Genomic DNA, 23,194 nt, shown 5'->3' with positions numbered 1-23,194 from the left:
TAAAGTATTATACTACTTAAGCTTTCTGAAACCAAGTTCCCAGTCTCTAGGAAAGTTACTCAGTTATGATCCTGAATGTTTTTTCTCTCCCTTTCTTTCTCCCGTAGGTGTTTACGAAATATGGGAAATGCTACATGTTTAACTCAGGAGAAGATGGGCATCCTCTGTTGACCACATTCAAGGGTGGGACAGGCAATGGACTGGAGATAATGCTGGATATTCAGCAAGATGAGTACTTGCCAATATGGGGAGAAACAGGTGAGAGGGAAACTATTTTGTTTGTCTGTTGCCAGATTCTTCATCCATACCTTCTGATCTTTAACCAGTTCAGTATTAAACATAAGTAGAAGTTGAATCAACGTAGCCCAGTATAATGGAACTGCAGTTCCCATACTTCCCAGATTGTGGCAAACATGGTTTATTTTAAATCAAACTTGCCTCCTTGTAACTTAATCCATGTAGCTTTTGGGCAATAGTAAAGACATGATTCACCAGTGTCTTCTTCCATAATATTTTTCACCTTTTCAGTTCAGCCTACAGCCATGATATTCCCTGATACTCTATCATCTAAGTGCTAATTAGGCCAGACCCTACATAATTTCCAGGCCAGACAAGGTCAACCAGATGCTACTACCTGCTCAGACAGCCTTCCATTTTTTATCGCATTAATTGAAACTACAGTGAGAATATATAAAGTCCGGTCATTCTGCTCCCAGGTATGACTGTCACACATCTCTGGGAAACTCTGAAACAGGACATCACAGAGACAAATGTTTCTTGTTTATCCCCAGCATTTCATATTCAACAATATACTGCTCTCACAGCTAAAACCTATTGATAGACCTAGATCCCATTTGAATGTATTTGAATTTATCACAGTTGATTCTTTAATATGTTCCAGGGGTTTGGAAGTTATAAATAAATAATGGGAAACTGGTGCCCTCCAGATTTGGATGTTAGATCCTTTCTCCCATTATTCTTCCCTAAAGAAGGAAAACTGATATCCAAACTGAAATGCAGTTTGTTATTTCAGTGCAATTCTCTGAACAAAACATTCATGGGAAACTGCACACAAATATGCATGGATTCCTGAAAAAGGACAACATAGGATTTCATTCAGTAATATTATTGCTATTATTATGTCATGAGGTAATCTGAAAATAGACAAGAACAAACTTGGGGAGGAGAAAATGGAGAATATGAAAACAAATAAACATGACAGATTTGTCCTTATTCCTAATCATTAGCATGGCTGGAATTCAGTAACATGTAGTCTTATGTATACAAGGATAGACATCACGTTTATTCTGTGTTATTATTATTATTATTATTATTATTATTATTATTTTTACTTTGAATAATTTAAGATTATCCAACATTTTTCAAGGTGAAGAAGAGTTTGAATCCAGTTCTCCCCACATTAAATACAACACTATCAGTTTACACACCATCCTCATTGGAGTTTAGACTTCAAAGCACAAATCTAGGAACGTTTCACACATAGTAGGTTTACACTGACTTTTTCTTCAGTAAGGGTTGTAGTTAGATTTGAAATTGACTGTGGACATGGGCTTACTTTACAAGACAGATCTCTCGGCTCTCCCAAGGGAGAAGTCAGGTTTTAATATTAACAGCACAAGAATACCACCAGTGAATAGAGATGACTTTATCCTTGTTAGAAAATTCCTACCAGCTGCAAATAGCTGGGTTGTATATGGGACGTGGTTCAAAAAGTCAGTGGTCCTTTTGTTGCATCAGCAAGAACACCCCCTCCAAAATTCAAGAAGTAATGTTAACATTTTGCTGAATGTTGCTTTAAGATTATATCTGGAACTGCCATAACCACAAAACCAGGCCCTGAGAATTTGGGTAATATTTGGCAGAGAGAGATGCAAAATTAGGAAAAACTTTAATAAAGGACCTTTATGACAGGGATACAATTTTATCTGGCCAAGGACTGCTCTCCAAAAGGTGATGGATTGGACTAAGATAAAAACTGAATTTTATTTCATTTATAATTAACTAGTTAAAATAAATTAACTAGTTAAAATAAATATACTCTAGTCATCAATTTAATCGTTTAACATACATTTCCATCACACAATTCCCTTTTGGGATAACCAACATTATGAAAAGCACAGAAAGGGAATAAGAAATAATAAGGCAAAGAAATTAAAAGCCAGAGTTCAAAGAAAACTTTTGTGTCCTGGCTTCAGTGAAGGGAGAAAATGCCCATGCAACTGGCAAAGTGCAGGCGTGATGCGGGTGCTTGAGGGCAAGGCTTGCAGAGCTGGTGGGTGGGAATACAGACACACAGTGGAAGGAGCGGAGCATTTAGGAGCAATGCATTTGCAGCAAGGCGTGTAAGGAAGGAAGGCTTGTCTGGAGAGATGGCCGCAGACAGGCATGGGGAGGCAACAGAGGAGGAGTTGGGGAAGCCAGAGGAGGAGCGTGCATGACAGCTTCCAGGAGACTGAGGAGAAGTCGTAATTCAAGTCAGACAGTCCGTAATCAAATACCACACAATAGCTTGTACCGAGGGATGAGCCAGAGACTTGGTCAGGAACACACCGAGGTCAAAATGAATTAGGAGTGAGGAGCAGGAATTCACAAAGCCTGATGCCAAAGTTGCTTCTAGCAGTGGAAGGCAGTCTGTGCAGTTTAAATCCTCTCCCACCTAGCATGTACAGCCAAGGCTTTCCCCGCTCAGCGGCACTGGGCTTGCTTGCAGAATCAGCATCTTGCTGCTTGCCCGTGAGGGGCTTACTTTGCCAGGGTGCAGGATTCTCAGGCCAGGGCAGGGGGGTGGGTTTGCCCTGCTTCTTGGCACCCGGGTTGGCTAAAGAAGGATCAGTGCTGGCTGAGGAGGGACCTGAGAGGGTATCGGTGTTGGATTCAGTGGCTGTTGAATCAGTAGGCACGGTGCCCAGTGGGACCTGACCTGTCTGCATCTTGGAGCCTGGCTCTGAGACCATGACAAAAAGACATGTAGCTAAATCTAGTTTATACTAATCCCATTCCCCAGACCTTTACTTAGCTTTCCTATCCTTGCAACCTTAGGTTGTTCACAAAACAAAAAATTCAAATCATCAAAACTGAGACCAAAAATGTTTGAGTTGTTCCGGGTTTTAGACAAAACAAATTCCAGATGAGGCAAGTAGGGCATGGCTGGTGCACATTGTTCCATCTCTCCCATCAGCAGCTGCCAGTGTGGCAAATTCTGGTGGCTTACCCATCTCTCCCCAATCTGCCCAGTGTCTTCCTTCCCTCCTGCATTGATGAAGGAGGGTATTGAATGGACTATTGCAATGCGCTTTACGTGAAGCTGCCCTTGAAGAGCATCTAGAAGCTACAGCTGGTGCAGAATGCAGCTATGTGGGCAGTTATGTGCGCAGTTATGTGCATTCCTCAATCAGTACACATTATACATCTGCTCTGTGAGCTGCATTGGTTACCAGTATGCTTCTGGCTTCAATTCAAGGTTCTGGTGATGATCTATAAAACCTTCATGTCATGAGACCAGGTTATTTGAGGGACCGCCTCTGCCTGATTAAATCTGCCTGTCCCATTAGGTCTGGCAGAAGAGGTATGCTCTGGGTCCTTTCCGCTAGGGAATGTCAACTGGCAGGGCCCAGGAAGAGAGCCTTTTCTATTGTGGTGCCTGTCCTTTGAAACATCCTCCTCCTGGAGATTAGATTGCCCCAATCCTATTGGCTTTTCATAAAGACATGGTTTTGCCACCGGGATTCGGGAGTGCAGTAGAGCCTCTACCATGGTTGGTTGGTTAGTTGGTTAGTTGGTTATTTAATTGATTGATTGATTTTATCACTGCCCATCTCCCTCCCAAGGAGGGACTCTGGGCAGTTTACAATAAAATAATGTTATGTTGATTGTTGTTGTTGGTTTTTTTATACTTCAGCTACTGATTTTGTTGTATGGTTTTTATGTTTTTGTATATATATTTTTTATTGTTATTTGTTTTTATATAGCTTTTAATTGCTGTAAGTCAGCCAGAGTCATGTATTTGAGATGGGCAGCAATATAAATTGATTGATTGATTGATTGATTGATTGAATGAATGAATATGTTCCAAGAATGCACAGTACATTCATTTCAGCTAAGTAGAAAACTGACGTGGCTTACACTATATCCCACCTCAGCTGAAACCATACTGAGAGCAGCCATCCGCAACTTTATGCTTTCAAATGTAGTGGATTAGAGTTTCCATCATCCCAGATTAGTATGGCCACGCTTCATACTTAGATACACCTAGAGGGCTCCAGATTTGGGAATATTGCTATAGAAGGTTTCCTTGGAAGGAGGAGTTGTCCCTCAGTTCTCCCTCAGTTAAGGCCATAATGGAAAGCACTACCTAAAGTTCTGACAATTAATACTTGCATTGCTGTTGTTGTCTCCAAAAGAGCAAAATAAACATGAGTTCTTCCATAGATTGTGACTATATGAACAAAAGTAATTTCCTTTTATTTTCTGCATGTGAAAATATTTTCTGCATGTGCATCCCACCCAGCACAAAGCAGAACTCCCAAATCTAATTATGACATATGATATGAGGAACTCATCCAACCTATGATTTCCATTTTCATATGCACCCAGAAGAGCTTATATTTCTCCAGTTCATACTTTCTGACATACATTTTATTTAGCCACTTCAACTGTAATTAAGCCTACACGTTCACATGATACATATATGCATTAACCCCACTCTATATGATCGGACCACCTTCATTCAGCTCTGTTATACCCTTATACTTTCTCTTAAGTTTCTCAGCCACACAATGTACATATTGTTCTTCCTTTTCTTCCATTTGTTAACTCAGATTCTTTATACATTCCAAGCGGCAATCTTCCATATGGCATGATCATCACCAGATGGACCCATATTCATCTCATCTGCCCATGATGGCTTTGGTTACCTGAAGGTTTCATACAACACTTTTAATAAGATGCAGAAGGTGTACATTGTACCTGTGCCACATGCAGCATTCCCTACTAATGGTAAGGTAGTACTGGCACATTTTGGCCACTGTGCCACAAGAACAATCAACATTCATTGTTAGCATGCTCACATTATTCTGTGAAAGCTAGGATCTCTAATCTAGAGATTACCTTCCAAACCAATATGGCTGCCTGCATCTCACTAACTCAAAGGTACTTACAGTGTTCTGACCGACACTCAGTGATGCTATATGCACACATTTTTATCTTCTGTCAGATTAACTATAATAATTTGGTAATCCTAAAAGGTCTGTTGGGCTGTTCCCTTTGGGGGCAATATTTGGGCTTAAGGCCTTGGATGATACATCTCAGTTCTATGAGAGCAGGCCAGTTTGACTAGGTATATTTGGCTAATTGCACCATATCAGGGGCAAGCATAATCTGTTTTGTTTGGGCTATATGCATGACTGACAACTAATTCCCATTGAAGTGGCCAACTTTAGTTGAGCTATACCACTTCAGACTACAAGTAAGAGGCTTGTTTGACTAACGGGGGAGAACTTCTGGATCTTAACCATTTCCCTTAATGCAAGTTTCAGCAGCTCCATCATGGTAAGGCTGTGGGGCAAACATCCAAAGGCTTCTCAGAAATGTTTAACAGAGTCTCTGAACACAGTAGGGGTAATTTATTATATTTTGAGGTAAGGGAAGAGACTCCATATATCTTAAAACCATTTGAAGTACATGAAACAATATGTACCATCTTCTAAAGGGGTATTCTCCCCACCACATAACTGAGTCTAAGATGCACAGCTTTCTAGCTTTCCAAGTGCAGGAAGCATTTTTCTCTATGAGGGAGAAATATGCAACCTGTTGGCCCACATTTATTTATTTAATAAATTTATATGGCCACCCATCTCATGTGCATGACTCCAGGTTGCTAACAGTTGAAATAGAATAAAACCAGAGTAAAAAAACAACCCAAATTAGAAACATCATAAACAACATAGAATAACAGCCTAGAACACTCATGACATCCCACATTCAGAATAACCACGACCAAGAAACGGATCACCCATACTATCAGGGCCACAGACTTGATGGCAAAACCAGGTTTTTAATGCAAAAAGCTAGCAGGGTCAAGCCAAGTCTAATCTCTGGGGAGATGATGTTCCAGAGGGTGGGCACCACAGCAGAAAAGCTTCTCCTGGGCCCTGCCAGATGGCACTTTCATGAATGGGACCTGGAGCATGCCTCTCTTGCTGGATCTAACAGGACAGGTGGTAACCACAGGGGAGGGACAGTCCTATAAGTAGCCCTGCCCCAAACCATGAAGGGCTTTAAACCACCAGCACCTTGAACTGTACCCAGAAGCATACTGGTAGCCAGTGCAGCTCATGAACCACAGGTGTCACATGTGCCAAATGGCTTGCCCCCATAACTGCCCGCACTGCTGCATTTTGCTCCAGCTGAGCTTCAGAATACTCTTCAAGGGCAGCCCCACGTAGAGCGATTGCAGTAATCCAATCGGGGGGTGACAAGTGATTATGAGCAGGCCTTCCTGGCCATGGCTGCCACCTGCTCTTTGAGCAGGAGCCACGAGTCCAGGAGGACCCCCAAATTGCCCACAGGATCTGTCTGGAGCAATGTCATCCCCTTCCAGAACAAGAGATGGAAAGTCCCCAGAACCAGGTGTCCTAAAACCCAAGCCACTAGGTCTTACTAGGGTTGAGCCAAAGCCTCTTGTTCCCCATCCAGACCCCCACAGCCTCCAGAGACCAAGACAGGACCTCCATGGCATCACTCAGACAGCCTGGGGTGGAGTTATATAAGTGGGTATCATCTGTGTACTGATGATATCCCAGCTGAACCAATGGATGACCTCACCCACCAGCTTAATGTAGATATTAAACAGGAGAAGAGAGGACACCGAGCCCTGTAGCACTCCTTACTTAGTTGGGGCCGCAAGCTGGACTCTCCTATCAACCCTGACTGGAACCAACCCTGGAGGAAGGAGGAGGACTACTACCAACCCCCAAGGACTACTATTGGTAGTCTGAAATGGTATAGTCCAATACTGGGTTGTCATCTCACTGGGAACTAGATCTCAGTTACTAAATGAAGAAACAAACAATATTGTGAACACAGATAACATCCCTCATAAATGTAAACTGCTTTTGGTGTCTATTTGGTTATGTATAGCTTCATCTCTGTGAGAGAAGTAGGGAAGAAATGGGTTCACACATCACACTAAGTTATAATGAGATCTATTCGATATTGGATTAGGGATTCTGGTTTGTAAAGTATTGTTTTATGGCTCAATATATTGTAGAAGCCTATCCCGTTATAGTTTATTCAACAATATTTAAGCAAATCATAGCTTAGCCATTATGTGAACTCAGCCAAACTGTATGAGAGATATTCTTCTCCTTCCTCTCTGTTCAGAACATGGATACCCAGGCATTTCCCTAGCTAAGAGGAAAATGTCATACACAAGAGCTGACTCCTAACACAAAGACAGAGATAAGCTTAAGGAGTATTTCTGGAGAACATAAACTTGAGTGTATGGATAGAGATAGTAATAGTTTATCTTATTTGTTATATTTACATACCCTAACCCTTCCTTGAAAGACCTCTGGAAAACACATTGAACAGAAATACGTTAGAAAGACTGTTATTTGACCATGTTGCCAGTGACTTTCATAACTGAGATGGAATTTAATTTTGCATATTTCCTGTCTATGCTTATTCTGCTGATCACACTGACTTTTCAACTCACCACAGGGATTGGAAATATTAGGAATAGATGAGATGTTGGAGGTACTTGATCAGATTTCCCGCCTCTTTAATTTTATTTAAAAGCTGTTGAGGGAGTGTATATGTGTTGAATTGGGACTGTCATTATAGGGAAGAGCAATTTAATTCTTTCTTCATCCTATTTCCCAGATGTAACTCTGCCCTTTTTCTTTTTGAGCTGTTATGTGTTATGCTACAAAAATATATTAGATAAATCCTCTTAAAAGCAGTGTAAACAAAGAGAAGGCCCAGTTATAGACCTTCAATATCCCTAAATTGGCCTTGTGCTAGGAGAAGTTAACCAGGGTGGATTTTTTTTTCCCAGCAGGATTCCAAAAGAAATTTAGGATGGCAGCACTGGTGGCTTGATGATCCAGTATAAGAACTTCTAAATCCTACCAATTTACTCTGCCTTTGCTCTGCACTGTAAGGCAGCCATGAGTAAGGCACCTACTGTAGATAGGACTCAATCTTGGAGCAAATTTAAAAAGCAGTCTGCTCTGTGCAACTCCAGAATATCTGGTTAGAGGACCAAGGTGTAGGGAATTTAATATAAAAATGAAGTCTCCTGGCCCTGGGAATGTGATGACCCTGGAATCAGTTCCTTACCCATTCCATAGCTCCCAGATCTGTTCTACTGTTTCAGTCTGAGCAGCTTGTTTGCAAAGAAGGCCATTAGGGGCTTCTCTTTTCCTTAAGTGCTGCCTTCTACCCTCTACCACTGGGAACTGGCTTTCCCAACAATCTGATCTGGGCCTGTAACTCTTAAGACCATTCTTTGTGCCCTAAGTTTGGCTCATCAAAAGCTCCATTTGGTAAAACTGCCCAGATTGGGTCTTTGAGATGGGCAGCTATAGAAATCGAATAAATGAATAAATAAATAAAATTTTCTTTTTCTACAGAGACAGACGTATGTTTCAGTACAAGCATCCTCCCCCCAAACTTACAAACGATACAGGAAAAGCTTGATACACCCCTATCCTATTTGGTCAAATTAGACACATGTGTGCATGCAACACATACACTTGCATGTACACACTAATAAAAAAGAATCAGCAGCTTTGGTTACCAAGATGATGATAATGTTATCCAACTATGTCCGATTCTCAGCAATTCTATGGACCAGCTCTCTCCACATTTCTGATCTTGTACACCTTCTTTTAGTTGTTTTATGCTCTGGCTGGTGTCGACTTTGATGGTGTCTAGCCACCGTGTCTTTTGATGGCCTCATTTCCTTTTACCGCTGACCATTCCAAGCATAATTGCCTTTTCAAGTGAGTTTGATCACATGACATGGCCAAAATAAGTAAATTTTGTGATTTTGCCCACCAGTGATATGTCTGGTTTTATATGCTCCAGTACTTGTTTGTTTGTCACCTTTGCTGACCAAGGAATACGCAGGAGCATTCTCCAACACCACAGCTTGAACATGTCAATTTTCCTCCTGTCTAGTTTTTTCATGGTCCAACATAGGGGAAACATAATAGTGTGGACTAATCTGCATTTAGTTGCCAGGCCGATGTCCTTGCTTTTCCATACTCAATTCATGCTCATCATCGCCGTGCAACCCAATGTGATTCAACACTTTATTTATGGACTACATTCACTGCTTTAATCAATCCACAATCCTAGGTCAGTCTGCAATTCTTGCATGCATTTGATCTCTTCACCGTCAGTTGTTATTTTGACATTTCCATTCCTCACAGTGGTCATGAGCTTGGTCTTTGTGATGTTCAGGAAGAGGCCAAATTCCTCGCTTTCTTCTTTAATCCTTTTGATTAGATGTTTCAGGCCTTTTTTGGTTTCTAAGAGGAGAGTTGTGTCATTAGCATATTGAAGATTGTTGGTCCTTTCTCCAATCTTTACTCCAATTTTTGATTCTTCAAGTTCCAGCTTCCTCATGATCACTTTGGCTTACAGGTTGAATAAGAAAGGTGAAAGAATGCAACCCTGCCGCACCCCTTTCTCTATCTTGAACCAATCAGTGTCTCCATATGGTGTTCGCACAGTGGCTTCCTGATTTGGGTACAGTGACTGCACCAACTTGACCAGATGTGTTGGCACCCCTAGGTCTTCTAGGGCTTTCTACAGCTTGTCATGATTGACACAATCAAAAGCTTTCTTTGTAGTCAATAAAGCAGATGTAGGTGTTCTTTTGATACTCTTGAGATTTATCCATGATCCAGTGTAGATTTGCAATATGGTCACAAGTGCCATGACCTCTTCTGAAGCCAGCTTGAACATCTGGTAATTCCTTTCGATGGTTGGTACCAGACATTGTTGTATGATCTTAAGGAGAATCTTTCTGGTGTGAGGGATGAGGGCAATTGTGCAGTAATTGGAGCAATCCTTGGAGTCGCCCTTTTTTGGCAATGGAATGAACGCTGATTGTTTCCAATCCTGTGGCCATGTGTGTGTTTCCCAAATTTTCTGGTACAAGGCTGTGATGGTTGTGGGTGGTACAGGCCTCAGCAATTCTGCGGGGATGGTATCGACACTTGGGGCCTTGTTGTTTGGCAGTTGGCTCATTGCTCACACAACTTCTTCCTGAAGGACGGCTGGTTCTGTTTCTGCTACGCTCTCCTCATCCTGAGAAGGCTGGTCCTCTTTGTTGCTGGCATACAGCTCTCCCCAAATCTAAAGCTGCCAGTGATGCCTGTTTCTGCTTGGCTGCCAACTTTTGCCTTGAAATCACCCAGTATGTAAATTACTGTACGTCTTTTTTTGGGCACTTGCTTCAGAGTTTTTTTGATGTTGGCATAGAAAACCTGTTTCAAGCTCCGTTGCATCAGTTGTTGGGGCGTAGACTGGGACAACTGTGATTTTGAGGGGCTTGGCACAAATTTGGATGGTCATAATGCAAACATTAACTGTCGAGAAGATTTCCAGTGCTTGGGCAAGTTTCTTGCTTGTGACAAATGCCGCTCCATTCATTTTTTTGGTGTCATGTCCTGAGTAATAAATAGTGAATTCCTCAGACTGGAAATAGCCATTGTCTATCCAGTGTAGCTTGCTGTCACCAAGGAGGTCGAATCCTGGCCATCTCCTGTTTGATGATATCCAATTTAACCTGGCTCATTCCTCAGACATTCTATGTTGCTATCTGATGTGTCTTCATGCAAGACAGACCCTTGCTTTCACCAGTGGCTGCATCAGCATCTGGGGTTCCTGCTGGATTTGCCCCAGGTGCATCATTAATGCCTTGACTACTCATTGCGGGTCCTTGCTCTTCCCCAGTAGCTTGTTGGGTACCTACCATTGGGCACCATATCTGATTCATTTGAGAGCCTTTCCATACATTTTTCTTGGTGAGGTTTTTACAAGGTAGGTCGCCAGGTCTCACCTCAACCCTTCCCGTTTATCTGGCCTTGGGACCATCATGATTACCATAACAACATTTAATTTGGTGCAGAATTGAGGATATCCAAATACTAGCATCAAAAGAAACTGAGGCCTTTCTCTCCCCCCCCCCCTCCCCTCCATTTTAGGGGCTGACTTTGGGCCAAAACAAAATTTGGAACTCTTCAAAATATAAGAAAGATGGAATATGACACCGGAAGTTCCAACTTGACAATATATCTCTGCTGGTAACATACCAAAGTTTGGGCCTCTTCTTAATTTCTGCCTCAGCTCCTATCCTTTCCCAAAGGATGGGGAGAAGTGTACTAGCCTGCTTTATATGGCTGTTTGTTCTTGTTTTGGAGATCAGTATTTGGAGATAAGCCTGTCACTACAGTTTGGAAAAACTCAATACGTGAATTCCACCCATCTTATATTCAAAGAGGAAGAACCTGCAACCCCCCAAAGATTATAGAACTACGAATTCCAGCCTGCTTGGCTAATGATGTTTAGCAAACTCTAGAGAACCCAACATAATAAAACTTTCACTCCCTTCTCTCTGCCCATACATATTGACAGCACCTGCCAATGCATATAGTGTATTGGCATGGGAAAATGCTAGTTGGTGCTCAAAATTTTTTGAACATGTGGCTTGTGCAACATGAATAACAATACAATGTCATTCTGTATAGGATTACATTCTTTTTGTAGAACAGCTTCTGTGCTGTTATGCTGATGACAGGCAAACATTCAACAGAAGACCTTTCTCCAGTATGTTTGTACAGGGATGGAAAAGGCTCCTCCTGTGAATTTGTTGGCAGATGCTGGGAAAGCCTTTAGCCCAGGAGAGGTCAAAAAAGTCACACACCAAGCATTTCTATAAAAATAATTTATTTACAGAAAGCAAAACAAAAAACAAAACATATTTAAAGGACTTAGCTCCCTTTGGAGCAAGCCTTGCTTGGCTACATTGCCAGCAGAGAAAAAAGAGGAAGTAAGAACAAGTCCGGGCAGGTTTTCTCTCCCCCCCAGGTGATTTGCATGAAGCACGTGAGAGGAGACAATCACTTGCAACCTTTTCACCCGGCCAAAATGACTAGGCACAATAGCAGCTTAATCTATTAGTAGGAAAACCTCAACAGAATTTCCATTTATGATGCTGTCTTGAGCACTGCAGGCAGGGAACAGACTGAAAACCTGAAAAGTTGGCAATTGTAGCTCCAGTAAGTTAATATATGACTAAAAATTGGTGACCTATCAAATTCTACTTCCTTTTCAAAGGAAAATGAAACCTAAAATTGTTACGGGGTCACAATTTTCCATATAGAAAGTTTCCAGTTCAGTTCTTGCTATCTCCAGAGAGTTGTTGCCAGTGTTATTGACCTAGACAGACCTTGGTTCAGTTTGATTTGAAGCAGCTTTCTATCTTACTAGGAAACCATGATCTAGCATCTGGGTTGGTTGTGAGGACTGGTTCCTCTGTTTGTATCTCTGCTGACAATCCACAGCTTGTTTAGAAAGAGGTGGATTTGGAAGTTACTATCCATTAGCCAGTAGTTACAGTTTAACCAACAGCATGTAGGATTGAACCTTGAGCCTCCTGTATGCATTCCATAGATGAGCAAGAAAGCACAGAATGCAGTAACAAACACAATTTAACTTTCTAACAACCTCTTAATTCCTGAAGAACACAAACTTTGTTTGTAGTAAAGTCCCTTGTAAATAGAGAGATGGGGAGCTGACTCATAATTAGCAGCAAACAGACACTGGACTCCAAAGATGTAGAAAACCTGCTGCAGTTTATTCTAACCAGACCCTTAAGCACTCAGGGTCAGAAAACAAAACAGTCTCTTTGGAGTCTCAGTAGTCCAAACCAAGCATACAAAAGAAAAATTCTCAAACGTAAAATAGTCAAATTAAGGGAGAAAAATGGAACAGGTGGCAGTAGTTTGAGGCTTGTTATCCTCCTTCACACCAGCAGACTCAATGGGTGTTCCAACCTCAGCAAAAAGGTAATTCCCTACTTGTGAAGTCTCTGGCCCCTTCCTGTCCTCTTATAAGGAATTTCAGTAGAGGAATCAGCTTTATTTAGTGCCTGACAAATAAGCTGGGTTCCAACCAGGCAGCATAAATAGGTGGGAGGGTCTGTTTAAATGGGCCTTGATAAGAGTAATTTCCTGCACTTCTTCTGCAGTCTAGTATTTCCCCCTCTACCTCCATCTTCTTCCCCAACCCCCACATCTGCCCTTTTGGCAGAGCAGCCTTTAAGCTTAGCCAGCCCTGAGACTGCAGGCACTTACAGTCAGGAGCTGTGGCTTATTTATGAGGAGGCTGGTGTTTTTGTTCACCACATGCTTGCAAAGATACATTTGCTGAAATCTCAGAATTCAGGAAAATAGTTGATGAGGTTGCTGGCAGTGATTGTGGAAGAGCTTCATTGCCTTACATGTGGGAAACCTTTGATGGCCAATAGTCCACTGGGGAAGGCCTCAAGACTGCAGAGTGGGAGGCACTACACCACAGGATGGTACTCAGACTCATAACAAAAAATAACATGCAATGGCAGATGCCAGATTTTACTGTAAAATGTTAGTGTTGAAGGGAGATTTTGAATTACGTAGATACATCTTTTCAGGGTTTTTAAAATGTAATGGGTATGCTAAAACTTGAAACATAAAATTGTGTTCAAGGGAAATAACATGTAACAAACAAAGAATCTGGCAAAAAAAAAAAGATGCACCAAAAGATGCATGGTCTCACCTTGACCAAAAGTTTTATTTCATTTAGAAAATGTGTATGGCTGGCTATCTTATGTATGATAATCCTAGGTGCTTCACAATGGCATTCAATAAAAAAGAATATGACCAACAGAACCCCACAGCAACACCATATATTCCAGCCACAGCACCACAACATCCCACTAACTCTACATTTACATTTGCTGGGCTCGCTTCTGTCCAAGCCCAACGCCTGGGTGAAGAGCAGGTCTTCACCACTCTCCAGAAGGGTGGGACCCTCCTAATCTCAGGAGCAAAGGCTGTTCCAAAGAGTTGGGGTAGCCACGCACATCGCTGAGGTCCCACTAGATGGCAACATTTAAGGGAAGGGACCTGGAGTGTGCCCACCCTATCTAGCCTGGTAAGATGGGCAGGCAGCCTCAGGGAGAGGCAGTCCCGCAGATAACCTGGCCCCATGCCATTTAGGGCTTTATTGGTGATAACAAGCACCTTGAATCGCACCCAGAAAGCAACTGTGCAGTTGTACCAGTGCAGCTCACGCAGCAGTGGTATAACATGGGCAAAACATGAAGTACCCAAAATTGCATGCACCGCTGCATGTTGAACCAGCTGTAACTTCTGGGTGGTCTTCAAGGACAGCCCCAAATTGCAGATTAAGTAACACAAACGTCCTTAATTTTCATTATTAATATAAATCACACTACAATGTTTCTGTGTATGTGTCTTAACATCATGCATATGTGCTGGAGTAGATAATTTGATACCCTCAAGATGTTTTGGACTGCAGCTCCTACAATCCCTTTCTTTTGGCTGTTTTGGTTGGGGCTGATGGGAATTGAAATCCCTAACATCTGGATGGTGTCAGGTAGTTTATTGCTGTTCTAGTCACAGTTTTGCCAGTACCTTTCTCTGCAGAGTAACTTTTTCACCTTTCTTTGCCACCAGAAACTAGTCCTTAATCTTGTAAATCTTTGTGGCAGCTCTTTTGTCATAAGTAGGACTTCATCTTGGACCCCTCTATTAAACTCCTCCATAAAACAACCTTGGCTGAGGCACCAACAGTCTTACAAAAGGAAGGACACAGCTTTCTTTTAAATAATCTTAAGAGGCTGCATTACTAGGTAGCAGTATTTAGTTGTGGCCATAAAAAAATGACAAGGTTCTTGATTCATGCTGCTGGGAATGTAAAAAGTCCTGCTGGATGAATAACATCCCTAAAAATGCTACTAGGCAGAAGGATAAATAAAATTCTCAAAAGTGTTGGAGGAGGAGAGCTTTGGCCTGAGAATTTGTCTCTATGCCAGCTCTGGCTGCCCTTGACCTTCATAAGGACATCAAGAGATGTCACCCAGAGGAACATGCAAATGTTCTCTCATCTTATTACATTTTGGACCTTTTCCTAATGAACAGAGAAATACAAGCAATTAGCTGTGTTTTTCCAGAGCTAAAAGGTCATTTCGCTTCTCTGCCAGTGGCCCAGAGACCATAGAAAACAAAGTGCCTTAGGCTATTTTATGTAGTTACTCAGCTGATGTGAAAGAGGATCAGTGTACTCACTCTACATCCCACACCTAAAGGTCATGGGTTGTCCATCATTATCCAACTGATTATCCCCTTCCACCATGCCCCATTCTTAGAAGTAGGAATGGGGAATTTGTGGCCCTCTAGTTGTTGCAGAATTCCAGCTTGAGCATGCCTCCCTATTAACCATACTAGCTGGAGCTTCTGGTTCAGCAACATCTGGAAAACCACAGGTTTGCCAATCTTGACATACATTAATACGAAGTAAGGATTCCATGTAGGCTTATACATAGACCCAAAATCATGAGCACTGAGAGACAGCAATAGGCTTTACATATCAAACTAGCCCACAGTATGATTTGTTTGGTTTTATCTCAATGCAATCATTGTGGCAATAGATCAAGACTACAGAGGCCTGAATTTAATTCTGTACTGATTCCTGAAAATCACTGTCTCCATTCACATTGTGCTCAACCAGGACAATTACAAACTCAATAGCTACAGAACATACTAGGCTTGATCAGTTTAAACTTTGCTAGTGTTTTTTTTTTAATGGCGTGGTATGTTCGTGAGTCCTAGGAAAGTTAAGCTGTAGTCTTGCAAGCACTTAGCAAGGAAAAGGTGATTGCTAGGAGCCAGCATGGTTTTGTTAAAAACAGGAGATAACAGATAAAACTTCCTGCTTTTCCTTTTTTACAAAATTACTAGATTGTTAGACCAAGGGAATGCTATGGATGCTTGTATACTTAAACTTCAGTAAGGCATTTGATAAAGTTGATCATAACCTCCATCTTGGTAAAATAGAATAGTGTGGGAAGGATGGCCTGCTAGCAGGATTTGGAGCTGGTTAACAACCATACACAATGTGAGGTCTTTACGATTATACGTAAACATGGAGGAAGTTTCCAATGGTGCAGTGGAGCCAGTGCTCAACGTTTTCATAAATGACTTAGATAAGGGAAAGAAGGGATGCTCATTAAATCTGCAGATGACACATTTTTGTTGTTTATTCGTTTAGTCGCTTCCGACTCTTCGTGACTTCATGGACCAGCCCACGCCAGAGCTTCCTGTCGGTCGTCAACACCCCCAGCTCCCCCAGGGACGAGTCCGTCACCTCTAGAATATCATCCATCCATCTTGCCCTTGGTCGGCCCCTCTTCCTTTTGCCCTCCACTCTCCCTAGCATCAGCATCTTCTCCAGGGTGTCCTGTCTTCTCATTATGTGGCCAAAGTATTTCAGTTTTGCCTTTAATATCATTCCCTCAAGTGAGCAGTCTGGCTTTATTTCCTGGAGGATGGACTGGTTGGATCTTCTTGCAGTCCAAGGCACTCTCAGAATTTTCCTCCAACACCACAGTTCAAAAGCATCGATCTTCCTTCGCTCAGCCTTCCTTATGGTCCAGCTCTCGCAGCCATATGTTACTACAGGGAACACCATTGCTTTAACTATGCGGGCCTTTGTTGTCAGTGTGATGTCTCTGCTCTTAACTATTTTATCGAGATTTGTCATTGCTCTTCTTCCAAGGATTAAGCGTCTTCTGATTTCCTGACTGCAGTCAGCATCTGCAGTAATCTTTGCACCTAGGAATACAAAGTCTTTCACTGCTTCTACATTTTCTCCCTCTATTTGCCAGTTATCAATCAAGCTGGTTGCCATAATCTTGGTTTTTTTGAGGTTTAGCTGCAAACCAGCTTTTGCACTTTCTTCTTTCACCTTCATCATAAGGCTCCTCAATTCCTCTTCGCTTTCAGCCATCAAAGTGGTATCATCTGCATATCTGAGATTGTTAATGTTTCTTCCAGAGATTTTAACTCCAGCCTTGGATTCCTCAAGGCCAGCTTGTCGCATGATGTGTTCTGCATACAAGTTGAATAGGTAGGGTGAGAGTATACAGCCCTGCCGTACTCCTTTCCCAATCTTAAACCAGTCTGTTGTTCCGTGGTCTGTTCTTACTGTTGCTACTTGGTCGTTATACAGATTCTTCAGGAGGCAGACAAGATGACTTGGTATCCCCATACCACTAAGAACGTGCCACAATTTGTTATGGTCCACACAGTCAAAGGCTTTAGAATAGTCAATAAAACAGAAATAGATGTTTTTCTGAAACTCCCTGGCTTTTTCCATTATCCAGCGGATATTGGCAATTTGGTCCCTAGTTCCTCTGCCTTTTCTAAACCCAGCTTGTACATCTGGCAATTCTCGCTCCATGAACTGCTGAAATCTACCTTGCAGGATCTTGAGCATTACCTTACTGGCATGTGAAATGAGTGCCACTGTTCGATAGTTTGAACATTCTTTAGTGTTTCCCTTTTTTGGTATGGGGATATAAGTTGATTTTTTCCAGTCTGATGGCCATTCTTGTGTTTTCCAAATTTGCTGGCATATAGCATGCATTACCTTGACAGCATCATCTTGCAAGATTTTGAACAGTTCAGCTGGGATGCCGTCGTCTCCTGTTGCCTTGTTATTAGCAATGCTTCTTAAGGCCCACTCAACCTCACTCTTCAGGATGTCTGGCTCTAGCTCACTGACCACACCGTCAAAGCTATCCCCGATATTGTTATCCTTCCTATACAGGTCTTCTGTATATTCTTGCCACCTTTTCTTGATCTCTTCTTCTTCTGTTAGGTCCTTGCCATCTTTGTTTTTGATCATACCCATTTTTGCCTGGAATTTACCTCCAATGTTTCTAATTTTCTGGAAGAGGTCTCTTGTCCTTCCTATTCTATTGTCTTCTTCCACTTCCGCGCATTGCTTGTTTAAAAATAATTCCTTATCTCTTCTGGCTAACCTCTGGAATTTTGCATTTAATTGGGCATATCTCCCCCTATCACTGTTGCCTTTTGCTTTCCTTCTTTCTTGGGCTACTTCTAGTGTCTCAGCAGACAGCCATTTTGCCTTCTTGGTTTTCTCTTTCTTTGGGATGTATTTTGTTGCCGCCTCCTGAACAATGCTGCCAACTTCTGTCCAGAGTTCTTCCGGGACCCTATCTACTAAGTCCAGTCCCTTAAATCTATTCTTCACCTCCACTGCATATTCCTTAGGAATATTAGTGAGCTCATATCTAGCTGATCTGTGGGTCTTCCCTAATCTCTTTAGTCTGATCCTAAATTGTGCAAGAAGAAGTTCGTGATCTGAACTACAGTCAGCTCCAGGCCTTGTTTTTACCGACTGTACAGATGTCCGCCACCTTTGGCTGCAAAGGATGTAATCAATCTGATTTCGGTGTTGTCCATCTGGTGAAGTCCATGTATAAAGCCGTCTCTTAGGTTGTTGGAAGAGAGTGTTTGTTATGCAGAGTGAATTGTCTTGGCAAAATTCTATCAGCCTGTGTCCTGCTTCGTTTTGTTCTCCCAGGCCATACTTACCTGTAATTCCAGGTGTCATTTGACTGCCCACCTTAGCATTCCAGTCTCCTGTGATGAAAATAACATCTCTTTTAGGCGTGTTGTCCAGTAGGTGCTGCAGATCCTCATAGAACTGCTCTACTTCAGCTTCTTCAGCATTTGTGGTTGGGGCGTATATTTGGATCACTGTGATGTTAGATGGCTTGCCCTGAATTCGAATTGAGATCATTCTGTCGTTTTTTGGGTTGTATCCAAGCACTGCTTTAGCCACTTTACTATTAATTATGAAGGCTACTCCATTTCTTCTGTGGTCCTCTTGTCCACAGTAGTAGATCTGGTGGTCATTTGATGTGAAGTGGCCCATTCCAGTCCATTTCAGTTCACTGACGCCCAGAATGTCTATCTTTAATCTTGACATCTCACCAATAACCACATCCAATTTGCCCTGGCTCATAGATCTTACATTCCAGGTTCCAATGGTGTGTTGATCCTTAGAACATCGGATTCGCCGTTCACCACCAGCACCGTCGGCCGCTAGCCGTCCTTTCGGCTTTGAGCTAGCTGCGTCATCACGTCTGGGGCTAGTTGAGCTCATCCTCTGTTCCTCCCCAGTAGCATTTTGACCATCTTCCGACCTGGGGGTCTCATCTTCCGATGGTATACCGACATATCTCTGGTTGTACTGATCCATTTAGTTTTCACGGCAAGAATACTGAGGTGGGTTGCCATTACCTTCCCCAGGGATCGCATTTAGTCTGACCTCTCTGTCATGACCTTCCCGTCTTGGGTGGCCCTTCACGGTTTAGCTCATGGCATCATTGAGGTGCTCAAGCTCCAGCACCACGACAAGGTAACGATCCTTTGCTGAAGTGCAGATGACACATAAAGGGGGATAGATTGCTAACACCTCAGAAAACAGGTTCAGAGTTCAAAAGCATCTTGATAACTTCAGTATTGGGCCCTATCCAACAGGCTGTGTTCCAGTGATGAGAAATGTGGGTTCTGCATGTAAGCAGTAAAAAACGGATGAATGGGTACAGAATAGGTGGTGGTACTAGCGAAACAGAATTCAGCGTTCTGGTAGATAAGAGATTATGAGCCAGCAGCATGTGGTAGCTGCCAAAAGAGTTAATGCAGTCTTGGGCTATATCAACAGAGGTGTAGCATTGAGATCATGTGATGTGATAGTTCTGCTCTATGCTGCGCTGTCAGACTGTACTTGAAATATGATGTGCAGTTCTGGTTGTCATAATATAAGAAGGACTGAGAAACTGGAAGGAGTGTAGAGAAAAGCACTGAAGATGGTGAGGGGCTTGGAGGCTAAATCCTATGAAAAACAGTGAACAGGACTGGGTATGTTTAGCCTAAAGAAAGACTTCATAGCAGTCTTCCAGTACTTGAAGAGCCGTCACAAGCAAGAGAGTGTAGATTTATTCTCCATAGGGTAGGACAAGCACCAGTGGGTAGAAGCTTTATACAGAAAGATTGAAACTCAAAATAAGGAAGAATTTCCTGACTCTGAGAGCTATTCAGCAATGCTTTCTGAAGTCATTGGTGTGCCATCACTGTAGGTTTTCTGCAACATTGGAGAACCATTTGTCTGGGATGGTCTAAGTGTTAGAAGGAATTCTTACCAGGGTTCGTCCCGAGCTGGGAATGAAAAGATGCAGGCAGTTGCTGGAACAGAGATTGAAGGTTTATTCTCCAAGAACACGAAATACAGAGTAAGCGTGTTGTCAAGGGTGGCCACGCTAGTATTTCCCACATAAGCCCCTTATATAGGAGAGCTAGGCCATTGCTGTGCAAAGGTGTTCCCGCCCCCTAGGAATTTGAGAAAAGTGTAGTTTCCCGGATTTCAGAGAGGGGGCGCTCTGTGGTTTGGCCCCCTGCTGTTGGTGTTTCCTGTCCTGGTTGTCTGGGTTCCCTGCGGGGCTGTGGCTCTGTCTACTAGTTTGGAATGTTCACCTTGGAAGGAATCTTTTGTGATTGGATTAGGGAGATCTGTTTGGCTGGGGAAGGTTTACCTGGATGGGTTCTGCTAGTATCTGTGAATGAGCAACCTTCAATGTTTCCAGGGTTTCTGACTGAATCAGAAGGAAGTCCTTTGTTTAAACAGTTGGGCTTCCTTTTACATATTAATCTCTGGCATCTCCTTTTTGCATCAAACTCATTCTTATGTGCAACCTTTAACCTTGCTCAAGGAGAAGGCAATAGAGTGTAGAGACAGTGTTTCTGAGGGAAGACAACATAAACAGCAGGGAGAGATCTTAATTTCTTCCAACATAAGGATTCCTGCCCTGGGCACAGAGTTGGACCAGAAGACTCCAAATTCTCTCCCAGCCTTGTGATTCTGACTGTTTAATATTCAGTGTATTGAACAAACCCAGAAAATGGATTAATACAGTAAATGTTATCTTAATTCACTCACTGTAGCATTCACCATCTTCCAATATGACCTTCCTCAGAGTATTGTTTTGATGAAATAAAATGATCTCTTTTATGCTACTCAGAGTTCGTTGGAAGAAAGTGGGCATCAATTTGATCTTTGTGGCATGCTCATCTTAAATATATAATCTCACCCAGTGGTCCTCCATTTTTATTGGATTTTCTTCATTCCTGACCAGTGACCTTTTGCTGAGGCTGATTGGACTTGTAGTCAAACAACATCTGTATGGCTTTGCATTTCCAGCTCAGCCATCCTTCTGTTTCCAAATGGTCAGACTGATGCATCTTGCAAACCTGAAAGCAATTCTTACTGTTTTACTCTTCACAACATGATACTTAAAGACAAAGTACCTCTGAACTTGAAATAAGTTTAATGAATAATAGCTGTTGGTTGACCTATCCTCCTTGAATTTGTCTGATGCTCTCTAAAGCCTTGTAACCAAACTGACATTAGCACATCTTGCTGTGGTAAGTTTTATACCATTGTATGAAGTACTTTCTTTCAGGTCCATCTTTGACCTACAGTTAATCATTGAGTTCCCATATAACAAGAGCAGGAGAGAGTTGGGGAATTTTCATTCCACCTTTAAAACCAATTTATCTTTTTAAAACAAAAGTATGTAATTTAGTTGCCTTTATGCTATGCTTGGGAGAATTGAGAGATATGTCAGAAATATTGCAGAATATGTTTCATTTTAAACTGTTTTTTAAATCTAGTCCATAGCCAGTGGGGAGCCATGGACAGATTAATGCTCAGAACATGTGATCACGTGGTGCTCCAAACATAAAGGTTAATTGAACTAGTATTCACCATTGTCAGTGTGAAAGCCAGCTCTAAAATATTCTGAGTCTACAGCCTCAGTCAGGTTTTTACATATGAGCCTGCTCAATTATATACAGTTCTTTCCAGGTAGAGATAGCTTTTGTCTTTATTTGGCCTTTCTACCATGCCTACAATGCAGTCTTTTTTAAACTTGGGATCTCCAACTCTTGAACTGCAATTTATATCATTCTTAGTCAATGCAGCCAGTAATCATGGGGGATGGCAATTATGCTCCAACCACATCTGGAGGGTGACCTAGGCCCTGCCCCTCAGCTAGACAGATATTTCATCTGGTAACCAGAGGAAAACAGTGAGGCTATAGCTAATATTCTGTGATAGTCTCCTGTCTCCGTGCATTTGTCCACTTCTCTTAAACTCTTGTTCTAAGAACAAGCAAGAGCTGCATCTTTGCTGGGATTATTTTGTTTTAGCTGCACAAAGTGGTCTCTGGTGCACTTGTATGAGAAAGGGCTACGATTGCCACTTATTTTGACCATTAGCTGATTTCTGTTCCATTGTGTCAAGCTTTGGTCCGGTCCACCAGTCTTCTCTTAGGGCCTCAGGCTGTCTCAGCTTTGCTTAAGTACATTGGGGAGTTTTTTCCCCTTTTTTATTTCAGTACTTGGAAAGAACATTTAAATAAGAATTCAAAGAATCATCATTCTGCGTCATACTTTGATGAAAGACAAATGAAGGTGCAATTGAGTGAAGGGCGCATTTCATTGTCTACACTGGGTAATTGTCAGTGTTTGACAGGTTTTTATTAGATTGAATAAGCATCTTGCTCATTTATTTGCTTATTTGCACAATCCCTGAATTGTTTTCTATGCATAGGTTAGGGTTGGGGTATATTTACAAAGTAAAATTTACAGACTTAGCATTTTAAAAAGAGTTGCCAGATTCAAAACTATGATTGGAGTGTTTGAGAAGATTCTTTAGCATCGCAACTGATGACTGCCAGATTCACCCCAAAGCCACAGTTATATTTTTAGAATCATGCATATATTACAGTTGTGTAATCGTAATGGAGCCATGAAAGTTTTAAAACAGTTTAGTGCAATAGGTTTGCAGGAAATTTGAGGGCTTAGAGCAGTATTAAGTTTTCAAGCACCCAGAATACCAAAATCTTGTATGAACAACACCTATAATTGTTATTGGAACAAAAATATTGTAATGTTCTTGGTTTTCCTTTAATATATTGAATATAAGTCTTAATGGCAGCACATTT

The 23,194-nt window shown here is 41.9% G+C and overlaps 1 protein-coding gene across 2 annotated transcripts in view; it reads left to right on the top strand.

Annotated features, from left to right (window-relative positions):
• Positions 1–23,194, top strand: part of LOC134495350 (acid-sensing ion channel 2-like) — a 149,692-nt gene that overhangs the window by 78,706 nt on the left and 47,792 nt on the right. For both annotated transcript variants that reach the window (XR_010067804.1, XM_063300722.1), the window contains exon 2: positions 108–258. Coding sequence is in view for 1 of the 2 variants with exons in the window: in XM_063300722.1 (XP_063156792.1) it covers positions 108–258 (151 nt within the window). In the remaining variant the exon portion in view is untranslated. The remainder of the gene's footprint in view (positions 1–107; positions 259–23,194) is intronic.

The sequence above is a fragment of the Candoia aspera genome, chromosome 4 (genome assembly GCF_035149785.1).
Source record: "Candoia aspera isolate rCanAsp1 chromosome 4, rCanAsp1.hap2, whole genome shotgun sequence".
Classification (NCBI taxonomy): Eukaryota; Metazoa; Chordata; class Lepidosauria; order Squamata; family Boidae; genus Candoia; species Candoia aspera.
This window is presented reverse-complemented; position numbering and strand designations above follow the sequence as displayed.